General features: G+C 56.6%; 2 protein-coding genes across 14 annotated transcripts in view; one reads left to right on the plus strand and one right to left on the minus strand.

The window, feature by feature from the left end:
* Window positions 1-210: 210 nt before the first annotated feature.
* LRRC73 (leucine rich repeat containing 73) lies at window positions 211-6,884 on the plus strand. Its single transcript, XM_074820654.1, has 6 exons — window positions 211-864; window positions 1,344-1,504; window positions 2,539-2,661; window positions 3,851-3,951; window positions 4,624-4,807; window positions 6,437-6,884. Exons 1-6 carry the CDS (start codon window positions 593-595, stop codon window positions 6,505-6,507), a joined length of 912 nt encoding a protein of 303 aa, XP_074676755.1. The 5' UTR covers window positions 211-592; the 3' UTR covers window positions 6,508-6,884.
* A 1,571-nt stretch (window positions 6,885-8,455) lies between these two features.
* The window catches only part of TJAP1 (tight junction associated protein 1), a 42,119-nt gene continuing 36,073 nt past the window's right edge, over window positions 8,456-14,501 (minus strand). For all 13 annotated transcript variants that reach the window (XM_074818221.1, XM_074818213.1, XM_074818219.1 and 10 more), the window contains 2 exons: window positions 14,182-14,265; window positions 8,456-12,488 (listed from right to left, as the gene is read on the minus strand). In XM_074818221.1, coding sequence (XP_074674322.1) covers window positions 11,172-12,488; window positions 14,182-14,265 — 1,401 coding nt within the window. In that variant the 3' untranslated portion in view covers window positions 8,456-11,171. The remainder of the gene's footprint in view (window positions 12,489-14,181; window positions 14,266-14,501) is intronic.

Here is a 14,501-nt window from a genome sequence, read left to right on the forward strand (position 1 = left end):
CGAGTGGCGCCGGGGCTCAAGATGGCGGCGAGGGGTGCCGGGGTGGGATGGGGGGGGGTCCCTCCACGCCCGCCCCCTTCCGCCAGGAGGCGGCCCGGGCCGGGGGGAGGGCGGCGGGCGGTAGCGGCCCGCCCCGGGCGGTAGGAGGGCCCGGAGCGGCGGCAGGGAGGAGGCGGGGCGGCCCGGCAGGTGCGGGCGGAGCGGGGCGGGGAGTGGGGGGGCTGCTCGGCCCCCGCCCGGCGCTGCTGGCGCAGCGGGGCGGCGCGGAGCGGCCCCGCGGGGCTCAGAGCCCGGCGCCGGTCCGGATTAGCCCCCGCCGATGGCTCCCCTGGGTCTCGCCGCCCGCGGAGGGGTGGCGGCCCCGCCGGCTGGAGCGGGGCGGCCCGGCGGCCGCCGGTAAAGCTGCGCGGTGACGCCCCCGGGGCCGCGGTGGGCCGGGCCGGGACTGCCCGGCGGCAGCGGCGGCGGCAGCGGCGTTGGCGCCCGCCCCGGCCCGCAGCGCGCAGCGCGGCTCCCCCCCGGCGCCCAGCCGCCGCGACGGGATCGGCGGGCAGCGGCGGCGGGCGGCGGCGGGTCCCCGAGCCGGGGGAAGATGCTGCCGGGGTCCATCCAGATCTCCGGGGAGACTCTGTCGGGGGCGGAGATCCGGGACATCTGCGAGAGCCTGCGGGAGAACTCGGTGCGGCTGCTGTCGCTGCGGGGCTGCCAGCTCTCCGAGCGGGACTTCGGGCACGTCTGCCGGGGGGCGGCCGAGTCCCGCTCCCTGGCCCAGCTCAACCTCAACCTGGGCATCGTCTCCAACATCAACCGCGTCAAGCAGCTGGCCGAGGCCCTGAAGACAAACCGCTCCGTCCAGTCCCTCTTGTGAGTATAGCGGAGCGGGGGGTGCCCCTGGGCCCCCTCCCGGGTGGGGACGGCTCTTTCGAGGGCTCGCAGCTCGGGGCCAGCCCCTGCAGCCCCTGAGTTTAAGTCTTGTCGGAGGAAAAACGCCCTTGACGTTGCAGAGGGTAACCCCTCGCCCTTCACCCGGCTGGGAGGGAGCCACCTCTGCCCCCGCCGGCTGGGCACGGCCCTGGCTTTAAGTCCCGGCCCCTCCAACCTGGTTGCCCCGGTGCTGGGGGCTGTCCCTGCCCCGCTGGCATCCTCCTGCACCCCCTCGCCCTGGCTGGGAGAGGAGGGCCACCGTAGCAGCCGGCTCACTCTCGCAGCAGAGGCTTCCCAGCGCTTTTTCCCTACCTGGGGTTAGGATTTGTCATCCTCATTTCCTCTGCTTCTCCCTCCTGCCAGGTTAGTTAGCCCCCAGGAAGAAGGCTCCATAGTAATTTTCCCTTTTACCTGCACAGCCTCCACGGGAGTCCCCTGACAGATGCAGGCTTGGCCCTCCTCAACCCTGCTCTCTCCATCCACCCCTCACTGGTGGCTCTGGATCTAGGAGACTGCATGCTGGGTGATGAAGGCATCAACCTTATCTGTGGGCTCCTGCCGCCTGACGGGGCCAAGTCCGGTAAGCACCAGGGACCGTGGGCCGCACAATGACCGGTGGAGCTTTCACATAGAGCAGATGCATGCAGTAGTAAACCCTCAGCCCTGGAGGAGGCAGGCTGTGTAGTTTGCCTGGACTGAGGAATTTCTTTCCCCAACTTAAGCAGAAAAGCCAAGCAACAGAGGAGCGGTGCCCTTGGGCAGCCATGTGCTTTCTGCTATTGATCTGTCCTGCTGGCAGTTTGGAGCTCAGGGACCAACAGGTTGCTTCTGGTTCGTGACAGGAGCATTTGAAACTGGAGGAGGGGACAGCTTGGACTTTGAATTTATTATTTTGCATTTGCGTGTTGATCATGACTGTAGATAAATATATGGTGTGCCCCCCCACCTCAGCATTTGGCTTTATTGTCAGTGCCTGGGAATTGTCCCTGCTTGCGGGTGCACTCTGTGAGTATGTAGTTGCATGATCCTAGCCTCAGTGCCACAACTGAGGTCTTTGCAGGGGATGATCTCTGGTGGTCAGAGGCCAGTGGACCAGTTAAGCTGAGAGCTGGCATGTGCTGAGGTAACAGCTCTCTTCTGACTCTCGAAGTGCTTTCCACCTCTCTCCAGCACCTTCGCCTCCATGTGCTCCCAGTGCCACAGATGCTGTTATCTCTGCTGGCCACCCCTCGCAGGTACAGGCTTCAGAGCCTACTGTGGCTGTTATCCTCTCTCCAACCTGTCACCTCATGCCACCTCCTTCTCGTCAGTCACCTCACACACCCCTTACTTGTTTCCATTGTGTTTGCTATTTAGGGTAAGCAGGACACAGGTTGGGAGAGCAGAGAAATGGGGCAGTCACAGTGTGGGTAAATGAAGGGCTGCTGCTGAAGGCAGTGAAATATTTCACTGATCAGTGAAATACGCGTTGACAGTTGTCAGAGCAAACCAAACCCTTTAGCCTGCCAGAGTACAGAGGACACGACTCAAAGCCGTTCTGGTTAGCTGAACTAGTTTCTCTGAGACCGCCTTGGTGACCTTAAGGCTCTGGTTTGGCTTCTCTCTCTTCTCCAGGCCTCAAAGAGCTAACGCTGAGCGCCAACCCAGGTGTCACAAGCAAAGGCTGGGGTCGCCTGGCCATTGCAGTGGCTCACAGCTCACAGCTCCGCGTGCTGAACCTGGACTACAACCCCCTAGGTAAGCTGGGGGGCCAGAGAGGAGGAGCAGGGGCCACTGCACTCCTGCCTCTCAGCGTTTGTGCAGTTTGAGCCGGTGGATGGCTGGGGACCAAGCTCTACAAAGGCAGTAGAGCATCACCAGCAGGATGGGGCAGTTTCTTGCATAGGTGCCTTCTGATCCCCAGCAGCAAGTTCACCCTGCCAGGCGCCTTCGGCTGCAGGGAAAGCCAGCGTTGCTGCCCTGCTTCTGTGGCCACGTGCCCTGCAGGGAGGTGCAGAAAGGAGGCTGTGCCTTGCCCGCTCCAATGCTTTTGTTGTCACATTTGACCCTCCACATCTTCCCTGTTCCCGAAGCCCTGGGTGCCGAGGCTGGCTTGGCAGATGCAGTATGTCCCCGTGCTCCCCCCTTCATCTTCCCAGTGGAGCAGGGAGGAGGAGGAGGAGAGCCTGGCACTCGTTGCCATAGAAACCAACTCTCTCCAGCTCTGCTGCAAGGTGGTGAGGAGGAGACCAGGCCATGCCTCCCTGAGCATCAGCAGGGTGCTCCCCTCTTCACCCTGTCTGGAGACAGAGCCTCCCTCCAGGTCTGTCTGACCAGGTACCTCCTCTTGGGCAGGAAAGGCCCCAGGGTGTTACCTGACAGCAGCCTGGGTTTTTTTCCAAGAGGGGGTGTCACAGTTGTACAGTATCTTGGCATTCGCTGGGAATGTCAGAACATGCTGGAGTCTTGTCTCTTCACCAGCATCAATCTTTAATGCTCCTGGTCCTGCTGCATCCACCCCCAAAAGTCTGGCCCCTTTTCAGGGAGGCAGTCCATCAGCTGGTGCAGAGTCCTCTGTGTGGCTCCGACCTCCCCCTAGACCGAGGTACTCAGTTCCTTATTCTGCATCTGGGATGCCTTATGGGGACTGTTAAAGGCCCTCCCATACTTGAGTAGGAAGGAGTTTTGGGAAGATATGGTTCCTTGGGGAATAAAACCAATTTCATTGTGTTCATTCATGTTCCCCCTGATAATCAGTGACTGCTCCTGTAACCACAAAATGGTGCACCTTTACCTTGTCCCTTTTCTCAGTTAACAGTTGTTTCTTTTTTTCCACCCCGCCAAGGTAACTGAGATTTGGAGGTTGTCTGATGGCAGAAAGAAGGCATGTGGTATTACATGAGGGAAGGCAGGCACTGTTGACAGCCTCAGTTTGTTTTTCCCACAGGTGACCAGGTAGCAGGGATGCTCGCCGTCGCTGTGGCCTCCAGTCGAACCCTCGAAGTTCTGGACTTGGAGGGAACAGGACTTACCAACCAGTCAGCCCAGGTATGAGAGCCTACAGTTACTCTACAGCATCACTGACGTCTCAAGGACATATAGGTCTTGGCTGTCTATAGAGGCCCTAGGACCTATACCTGCCTCCATCCCCGGGTTCACATGCACCCCCATCCCTCCCTGTGCCCAGGGGTGCTGTTGCCATCCCCTGGCTCATTGCATTCAGCCACAGGAGGAGCTCATAAGCCACAGCTCTGACCTAGGGCTCCTGGATCTCCCTCAAGTCAGCAGGGAGAAACATGCAGCTCTATTTGTAGTTTGGTTTTTTTTGGAAGAAGTAGGGGATTGGACTTGTGACTGAGGATCAGAGCTAAAGCTCTGTGGACAGATAGGGACCAAGGCTTGGTAGCACAGGCTCTCCTCTCAGAGCCCCAGCTCCCAGCAGTAAGAGAGGACTAGCCTAGACATGTGGCAGCAACAGGGTGCAGAGCAGTCCCTTCCTTTTTAGATAGAGCCAGGAAATCCAGGCTCAGCTCTTCCCATAGAAAGATGGGAACTCCTCACGTTCTCAGAAAGTATGGGAAAGGGAGATCAAGGCCAAGGGAAGGTAGAGGTAAGAAAAGGGCTGGAGTTTGCAGGGAGACAGAGCACTGAAGCTCTTTCCGCTCAACCTAGCTGCTGTTTGTGCTGCTTGTCAGCCTGTTTATCTCGCTCTCCACCCAGACCTTGCTGGACATGGTAGAGAATTACCCCACAGCCCTACGGACACTCATCCTGGCAGAGAACAACATTAGTCCCGAGCTGCAGCAGCAGATCTCTGACTTGCTCTCAGAGGGTGAGGAAGAAGAGGAGACAGAAGCTCGCGAAGTCACAGCCAGGGAGAAGAACCCCTGGATCTGCCAGAACAGTAAGAGCCCTGGGACCTGGGCTGTGGGCAGGGGCTGACAGGCAGGAAGTGGGGTGTCTGGGGTGTTTCCAGTGCCACTGGTCTCTCATGGTGGGGTTGGTGAATGAGATCTGTCCCTTCTCCCTGTGAACTGGAATCCAGACAGCCTCCAGGCATGACCTTCATGTTAAATAGCGTTGGGCTGAGCTGCGCTTGGAAAGGCAGCCTCCAAGGACAATGCGGCTGCTGCAATGAGTGGAACAGTACTTCAGAGGCGTTTTCCCTGATGCTGCAGGAACGAAATCTTTGTGCAAAGTCTTAAAACTCAAGGGCAGGAGCATTAAAGATCTTGGGAGCCTTTGCCAGATATCCTAGCCAAAACTCGTGTCATTCTTCACTGCTTCCAGAACCTCCCTGCAATCTGCACAGCATCAGCTATTCCTATCTCTGCGTCTCAAATGTGTGAAGGGTTAGCCAGGTGCCACAGCCCGTCTGTTGCTTGTAACAGAAAAAAAGGTATATTATGGAGATAGTAGTAGCCTGTTTGTGTATTGTTTGTATATATGATATTGTATATTGTCATGCTTACCTTGTGATCCTGAGGGCTTGGGTTTGTTTTTTTTTTACCTTCAGTTGTCCTTCGCTCTTCCCAGTTCTCATATTGGACTAGCAGCAGGCAAGCACAACCATTCTCTGGGCCTCAAAACATCTGGATCCTCATTTATTAGAGCCATAAAAATCCTTTACTGACAGCTCTGGCCAAGTTTTGGATCCAGTTTCCAGAAATTGATCCCCAAGATAGAGATCTCACGCAGCAGTTTTCAATGTGTAGGACTCTGGCTCTGAAGCACAGGGCTACTAAAGATCTCCTCCCTCACATCCAGGAAAAAACAATTTTTTTTTTTCTGTTTAAAAAGACTTCTGGATGGGAAACTGGTACCCTGCCGAGTTTCCTACTTGCTCTGCGTGCCCATTCTCCTTGCAGCTGATCTATTTGGTGTGGGGAGAGTTGCAGTGTTCCTGGCTGATGCTCTGTGCCATCACAGAGCCAGCAAGCTGCCTTCATGTTCCTGAGGCGGGCCGGGGAGGGCTGCACAAACCTTCCATTCATGCAGCTCAGAAAGTCAGGATTTCCAGGCCTCTGCTGCCATAAAATGGCTGCTTGCCTGCTGTGCTCCCTGCTCTTAGGAAGGCAACACCACCGCCCTATGTGGGTTTGGCTGTCTTGCAGCCTGCCAGCCCATCCCACCTGGGCACTTGCTCTAGCTCACCCTTGGTGAGTGCAGATCTGAAGGTCTGCACAGGGCTGGGTAAGGGCATGGCTGGGCCAGCACAACCACTATCACCTGCTAGTGTAGGTGAGGAGGGTTCAGAGCTGATGTTTCTCTCGACAGCCAAGATAACAAATGCAGATCCCCACCCTGGGGCTCTTGCTGCTGTGTCTGCCTTGTCCCCTCCCCAGACATCGATTCTGTTCTGCTGCGTGGCCAGAGTAGACCTAGTTACGACTTAATCTCACAGTCCTCGCAGCAGTTCCCTTCCCCACCCTGCGGTGCTCCAATTCCTCATCCTCACCTCTGGGTCTGGAGTACAGCCCTGTGATCTCCGCCAGACCAAATGGCTCATGGTTTTCTCCCTCTCTCTCCACAGATTCCAGCTCCCAGATGGTCCTGATGACGTCAGGTCTCGGTGACAGCCTCTTAGCAGAAACAGAAATGTAGCTGGGCTACCCTGCCTGCTTCTGCCGAGAAGAGCACCGTGCCCACCAGGGGAGCGTGTGTCTGCCAGCCCCCCACACCTCCGGTGGGCTGCCCCAGCTGTCTTCTCACACATTTCGCGTCCCGTTGATGCCTCCTTCAGCTCCCTGAGGGCCGGAGCCCGGTCCGAGCGAATCTCTACACGCGTCTCTGTGTTGTCACATGCCCCATCGGCTGCTTGTGATTGTCCAGTCGCTGCATGTGTAGCTGGCGCTGCCCTGCCTCCCCCCCACGCCCGGCGCGGGCTGTATTTATTCAGATGTGTATAAGAGATGTTCTTTCTATCGCTTGTACTGCTGTCGCGATCAGAGTTTTATAAAGGTCACAGAGGTGGCACCACTCGTGGCGGCGTGAGCCTCGGTCACTCTGCGCCCCCGCCGGGGCAGGTTGCCGGCAGGTATCGGCAGCTGCCCGGCGCAGGCAGGAGCTGCGCGGCGGGCCCGGAGCGCCGGCAGGGGGCAGCAGCTCCCCGCTAGCGCTGCCCGCCCGGCTGCCGCCTGTCCCCACCCCTCGCAGGGCGGCCGGTTCCCCGCGGCGCTCGCCTGGCGCAGAGCGGGGGGGTCGGGCATCCCCCGGTTCGCTGTCCCGGGGCCTCCCCTCGGGCCGGAGCCTCTCTGCCCGGGCGAAGGCTTCCGCCCGCACTGGCGCTGCAGGTTTCAGCGCTCGGCCAAGCAGCCCTTCCTGGAGCAAAGCAAGGAAGATTATGTTTCAAGGCTCAGATTAGGCTGGAAGATTAAATCGTGGCAGCAGCTGCTACTCAAGGGAACACAGAATAAAATCATTAATTATGGGGACAAAGAAACAGGAAACTCTTCCTGGGTTACGCTTTGCCAGCGCCTAGGTCAGAAGGGCACAGGCAGCATAACTTGGGAGATGGAAGAAATTTCATCAGAGCTCTCTGACCTCTGCAGCACCATTTAACATGAAAAGGAAATGCTTCCAAATATCTGTATCAGCATCCTCCAGGAACTTCCTCTCTCTCCTGGTTGGAGGGCTTCCTATCTGGGGTATGCCCAAGCAATCTCAATCCTTCCTCCCCACACAAAATAAAACCACAAAATACTGACACTAGAATTAGAAAAATCTTAAAACCTCTGGGAAGGGGGTATGTTACACATTCCCACATAACTCAGCTACTGAAAGGGAGAACTGATACTCACATATGACTCTCCAAGCTGGGGCTTCAAGAAAACCAACAAGTATTAAAAGAATTAGCTACACCTCATCCTACTCTAGATCAGCACGTGGAGGTCTTTGCCAAGACACAGAAGGACAGCCAGCAAAATGCTTGAAAGAGCGTAGGCAGGTTTTTATGAGCAACACTGAGGCTGCTTCCAGCACAAGCTTCACTGCAGAGGTTTTGACAAGCCTAGCCTTTATAGCCATTAAGTAATGTGAAAATTGCCTACATTGTTTTTTAACATTTCTCAAACTTGCCTGGCTAAATAATCTGCCCTTTTTTTAAGCTGCTGTCTGCTTCCAAGACAAAAGTGACACGAGTGCTGCTGTGAACAATGGATTCTGGTCTGCAGGCTGTCTGATCTTTGAGCTGACAGTACATTCAGACCCAGAGAGCAGCTTCCAGACCTTGGACACAATTACAGAAGTAGAACACTGCTCATCCCACACATCACTCCTTGCCAGGGACTGTGCCTCTTCTCCACCACAGATGGCTTGATTTGCACAAGCACCTTGAACCAGGCTGCTGCTGAAGTGAGCACTCAGGATGACCAGTGAATTCACAGCCTCCTGGAAAGCTCACAGGATCGCTCGCCCTGGGAGAGCTAATGGGTAGCCCATCCAGTTCAGCAGACTCAGGACACCATACTGCAGCAGGCTCTGCTCCCTCACATGCTCATGATTGGTCCAGTCCAGGTCTTAACCAAGAAAGAACACTATAGCCATTGCCACCTACTTTTAAAATAGTTTATTTCTGGTCTTAAAATATACATCAGTTTGAAAATTTCAGAAAAAAACACATTAGTTACAGATTAACAGTCTGGAGTTGGGACACTGAAAGTGGGGTCAGCTCAAGGCCCCAGAGCCAATACTGCTGGCGGTGAGCAGGAGTGCAGAGGGCAGGCCCTGTGCCTGCCCTTCAGGAGAGGGCTCTGCTCCTCTGGTGGCCACTGCTCCTCCTCAACCTCTGCCAGCAGCCTAATGCTGTGAAGTGAGGCCTTGGGCACCCCTTTGCCACCCCTCCATTTCTCCACTGGTTTAAGTCTGCCTCGACCAAAAGCAGAGGGAGGCTAGCTCTGCCCAGCACCAGCTGCTTCAGCAAGAGTGGGTTTTGTCCCCTGACTGGCATGCCAGGATTCAGGAGAGATGGGGCTGAGCCCTGAGGGGCAATGCCTCCCCCACTGCCCAAGTGGCTGTGCTGTCCCACAGGCAGGCCACCAGCAGCCTCAGAGCCAGAGGAGCTCACTCAGTGACCATCCAACCCCAGGTGATGGCTGTGAGGCAGGAGCTGGCAGCCGCTGCAGGTGCAGGCCCTCAGCAACACAGCAGCAGAACAGAAGAAATGCAGCAGTGGAGCAGCTGATGAGAGCAAATGCAAGGACCCCACCACCATCTTCAGGACAGGGGAGGTGAACACCCTGCAGGCTGAGCAGCGGCTCCCGCTCTCAGCACCAGTCCGTTTGCACAGGTATCAAGCGAAATACTGTAGTGAAATACTGAGTCTCACCTCCCCACCAGAGGGTGGCATCCAGCTCACAACTGTTGGAGGTGGGGAATAAGGTGAGCCAGTAAGCAGCAGCTCTAGCCAGGTATGTGAAGCAACCTACACAGCAGCCAGAGAGGCCGGCAGCTCCCTTTCACAGGCCCTGGAGCCTCCAGGCTCGAGCTGAAGCCCTGGCTGGCCCCAGCTGCAAGCTGCGGGCCCTTTGCAGAAAAGGGGGTTTGGGGAGGGGAGCAAGACCCCCAGGGAGCTCTTGGCTGCATATCTTGCTGTAAGTATATAAATGGGAGCTCCCTCCTGGACAGAAGGCTGCTCTCCTACAGCCCAGTGAAGAGCCCTCATTGAGTAGGGTGGGAGGACAACACAAACCCAACTTAAAAACCAGACAGCAGGCTGAGGACAGAGCCAGCGAGGTTTGAGGGGGGCATGGCACAGGGAACCAGGCTGTTCTCTGCCTCACACCCCCAGGGGAGCCAAGAAACACCAGACGAGGGCACAGGACAAAATTAAACTAGGACGCCTGGGCTTTGCAAGCCCTCAAAAAAATACCTACATCTACAGACCTCTCCCCATCCTGCCCACCCCCCCCCCAACAAGACACTGAGCACACAAGACTGAGAAGAAAAGTCACACAATATCACGCTACACTAGGAAAAACACGCAGAGAGGCCCTACCCAGAAGGGAAGGCCCCAGAGAGGTGCCAGAGCCAGCCTGAAGCCCCCCAGAGAAGGGGGCATGCAAGGAGACCCTGGCAAAGGGCTGCTGCCGAGCCATGAGGTAGTGCGTCTACAGGGAGCAGCTCCTCAGCACGCTGCCCTCGCATCCCTGCCGGCCCTGCACCCAGCCCTGCCCAGAAAAGCCCGGTAGCACCCTTCACACCTTGCTCGCCTGGGGCAAGACCTTGTTCTTGAGTCTGGAGGGGTTTCTGCAGGCTGAGGCCAGGATCAGAGGGAAGCGCAGCTCAGAGCTGAGCCTCAACACACCCTCAGTGCAGGCATCAGACCGGCTGCCAACGGCTGTGTCTGTTTATGCAGGGCGGGGAGAAAGAAAAAACAATACACCCCAAAACCAAAGGCTTGGAAAGAAGAAAGAAGCCCACCCAAGAGCAAAGCATCAGCACCTTTCAAACAAAACAACAGCACAGAGAGCGGGGGAAGAGGTGTGAGGGAGGAGACACACAAACACAAACCCAGCGCCTAGCAGGCAGTGCCTCCCCGAACCACCTCGGCAGACGGCACCCGCGCCCCACGCCACAGCACCAGCATCCCTGCGTTGCCTCAGTGGGGGCCGGGTGCTGAGCCCAACACAGGAGCCAAGCGATGGGGACCTGCAGAGGCAGATTCTGGAGAATCACCCAGAGGGCAGCTGGGGAAAACAAAACCCAGCAGGAAAATGAGACACCAGCTATCCCAGCACATCCCCAGAGGCTCACAGCCATACGCTGGGAGAGTCCTCGTGCCCCACTCACGGCCCCTGGGGGTTCCCCAGGAATCAGACACCACCACACAGGCACTCTGCCCTGTTGGCACAAGTTAAAAGAGAGCAGAGCAGCTGTGGGCAACCAGCATGAGAGCACCCAGGGCCTCAGGTACCTGAGTGGGAAGGGGGAAGGAAGATACGAGCATGAAGAGGCGCAGGCACCAGGACAAGGGGTACCAAGAACGAGCTCCGGTACAGGCACCAGTGTGAGGCTGTGAAGAGAGCTGCGAGTGTGCCAGGGCAGTGGGTGTGCTTCTGCACAGTGTGTGTGCTAGTACTGTGGGTCTGAGGTGCCAGGGAAGGGGGACCCCAGCTCTACCAGGTAGCAAAACAAGAGAATAAATACAAAATTTCAGAGCAGAGCCCCCCACCCTGGGAGGAGGGTACTAAGGGAGGTTTCTCCCTCAGAAGGTGGACAGATGGAGGCATCCCACAGCTCCACAGCATGTGGCTGCTTCTTGCCCTGCCTCAGCTGAGAAGGTTGCCCTGCTCCTGGGCTTGTGTCAGACTGTCCTTGCGATGTAAGTGGTGGACCCCCATCCTCTTGGGGCTGCGGTGAGGCCGACTGAAGGATGGCTTGACCCTGCCTTCTCCGCTTTCCTCTTGGGCACCTCCTTGGTTGCTCTCCTTGCTTCCCTGGAGCAACATTTGTCTCTCCTCAGCTGGGCTCTCCGGCAAGCCAAGGTCCACATAGTCCTTGTGCTTCTCTGGTGAGGGGCTTCCAGGCTCAGCAGTGCCTCCACCGCTTTCCTGCAACAGCTTCTGGGCTTCATCCTGGGAGAAATCTGTACCATAGTCTGAGGAGAACTGGCTCCTGCGGGCTCTGGACTCGGTGCTGTCTGTGTCCACGCTCGAGTCCCGGCTCACGGTCCAGCTGCAGCTCTGCGCAGACTCCTCACCATCTGAGTAAACTGAGGCTGCTCTACCCAGCTCCTGCATGGAGCGGCTGAACCTCTTCTGGAGCTCGGGGGCCGTGTCACGGCTGAAAGCTGTGCGGTTCATCAGCACCCGCTCTGAGGTGGGGGGTGCCTTGTCCACAAACATACGCTGCCAGTTGGCCAGCAGGTCCTCCTCAGAGCTGGCAGAGCTGGCGAAGGCGCTGGGGATTTGGGGCGGGCTGCTGAATGGGCTGCTCTGGGAAGAGCCATGAGCCCTGGCTGCTTTGGGGGACTGCTGACAGGAACAGCTGGAGGCCGAACGGCGCCCTTCCGAAGCAGGGCTGTTGGGGAGCGTCCGGTGCCTGTCGCAGCTCTCATCTTCGCTCTGTACCAGGCTGAGGGAGATGGCCTGGCGCGTAGCGTATGTACAGTTGGGCAGGGGGCTGTTCTTTGGGATCCTTACCTTGTCCTCGGAGAACTCAATCACTTTGCGCCCAGGGTACATAGGATGGGGAGGTGAGGGTGTAGGGTACGGGCTTAGCTTCTCGAAGGCAGGCACCTCTTCTGGCACACTTTCCACGCTGCTCTGTGGCTTGCAGCTACCGTTCTGCTGTTTCCCCACATCTCCTCCCTCCTTCCCCATCTGCCCTGCACTGTTGCATGCATCAGGGGGGGCTCCACTCATGTCCACATGCACAAAAACATCTTCAGCCATAGGACAGCTGCCACTGCTAGACTTGGCTGAATTCAGAACCAGAGATTCTGGTTTCTCCAAGACTCTGGCAATGACTGAGGTGGGCACAACATCAGATGGAGCCAAGGTGTGGGTTGCCTCTTGACCAGGGCCTGCAGACTCCTGAGTGCTGTGCAAATGCTTATTGACCATGTCCTGCAGCTCATAGGGAAGCTAGGGAGAAGAAAAAGGACATTAGAAGGGGGCTGACACAGAAGTCATTTAGTTCCAAATAACCTGCCTTTTCCAGCTAGCCTTCATGTGTACTTTGTACTCCTTACCTTGACCCTAACATTCACCTACCTTACCTTGAGAAAGGTACCTCTTTCCAAAGCAAACCTGCTCCACGAGGGACTAACAATGATGTCTAGCTGTCACACCAGTCACATTTCTAGGCCATGGTTCACAGGCCCCATTTTGCGAAGAGAACAAGAGAAAATAGCACACAGGCTCAGTCCCCCATGCCTGTGAGCACAGAGGCAAGGCCCACCCATCGCACACTAGGAAGGGGTCTATTGATCTGTGGAAAATCAGCCAGTGGTTGCACTGAAGTGACTCAACAGCCCCCAGTGCTGGGATCCGCAGTGCTCCCTGAATGCAATAACTGCAGCCATACTGCTTTGGCAGCCTGCCCGCAGACCAGAATCGATGCCTTCCCTTGTTCCCACCAACTCCACCACCTCATCCCACTTCCTCGCTCTCTCCATTTCAGAGAGGCAAACATGGGGTTTATTACCAAAGCTGCAGGACTGGGGACTTAACAGGGGGTAAGCACTGCTCTTTGTCCTGCAAATGGCGCTACTGCTCTCCCCACCACCCTGCCAACCCTCACCACACCCATGCACAGCATGAAGTGGAGAGCAGAGCTCCACAAGCCACTCAGCAGCACAGTAAGGTCTGTCCCATCACAGCCAGAAGGAAACTGCGTCCAAAGTTGGGGATGCACGACACACTGCATGACAACAGCTGGCTGTGAGGCAGACTGTCTGCACAGCTGCTCAGCACCAATCCCCCTCCAGTGGCAGCCACGTGGGACGCAGCACTCTGGGGGGCAGAATTCAAAGCTCCAGGGAGGGGAGACAGCTGGGAGAGAGGTCAAGGTTACCCCAGCAGTAACTGATACACTGACCTCAAGAGTGCTAATTTGAGACACAATGGGGGAGGGTGACATATTGGTCACCTGCTAAGTTAAAAAAGACAAGCACATGGTTTTGCTGAGAGGAACATAAGAAGGGATGGAGACTAGGGGTACAGCAAAGAGAGAGCTGGGGTAAGGGCCTGAATGATACTTCCAATCAAAGAAGTGATGTTACTAATGTGAAAGGCCTAAACTCCATCTTTGCTCATCCTGAGGACAGGATGAGCTGAACAGACCCCACAAGGGAGAGTATGAGTTGGTACCAATTTCTGTTCAGGAGGCCTAAAAGACACCCTGAATGCTGCCTCACACATTTCTCCTCAGAGTAAGAAGTGAAGCAGGGCCAGACTACCACTGCTTGACTCCTTATCAGGCAGCATGGGCCTTCCATGTGGCCAGGTGAGGAAGGGAAGAGGACAGAGCAGGGTAAGAGAGAGGTCTGTCTTCCTGCCAGCTCCCATCAGGCACCCAGCAGGCTATCAAATTCAAGGTTATTGTGCTTTTTATAACAGCTCCTGGCTGAGCTGTGAAATGGAGCTGGCATGAAAGAGGAGCTGGCAGAGGCTCTGTGCTGCCTTCTCAGGGGGAGTGGGAACAGGAGCCCCCCCCCACCTCTATCTGAGACTGAAGGATGAGAGGCCAACAACCCTACAGAGAAAGCTGGAGAAAGCAAGATGCAGGCAGAGTCCATGAGCCCTTCCTCCCCACCTCAGCAGGACTGCTACTCACATCAGCAAACTTGTGATTCCTGAAGTGGGACTTGTTACACTTGAGCAGCTGTACTGCAAGGTTACAGTCCTGTCGATAGCGTTCCTGCAAGAAAGGGCACAGGTGTGCAACAGTGTCAGACTGGCCCAATCTCTTACCCAAAAAGGCACCACCTGACCAGATGCTGCTTGAACAGAAGCAGGAGGCAGCATCTGATGGATCGCTCATGAGGGCACCTGCCATTCCCTCCTCTCCACACCCCTGTGTATTTTCTCACAACTCAGCCAAGGTGCTCCTTTCAACTCCAGTCCTTGCTGCAGGCACGTACTCCATCAGTGTAT

The sequence above is a fragment of the Strix aluco genome, chromosome 3, assembly GCF_031877795.1.
Source record: "Strix aluco isolate bStrAlu1 chromosome 3, bStrAlu1.hap1, whole genome shotgun sequence".
In the NCBI taxonomy this organism is placed as follows: Eukaryota; Metazoa; Chordata; class Aves; order Strigiformes; family Strigidae; genus Strix; species Strix aluco.

What these genes read in the sequence shown, in the direction of transcription:
- LRRC73 (XM_074820654.1), top strand. Translation starts at nt 593, where the DNA reads ATGCTGCCGGGGTCCATCCAGATCTCCGGGGAGACTCTGTCGGGGGCG. An exon ending in CGCTCCGTCCAGTCCCTCTT is followed by an intron (nt 865 to 1,343) that starts GTGAGTATAGCG and finishes TTACCTGCACAG; the next exon opens with CCTCCACGGGAGTCCCCTGA. An exon ending in CCTGGACTACAACCCCCTAG is followed by an intron (nt 2,662 to 3,850) that starts GTAAGCTGGGGG and finishes TTTTTCCCACAG; the next exon opens with GTGACCAGGTAGCAGGGATG.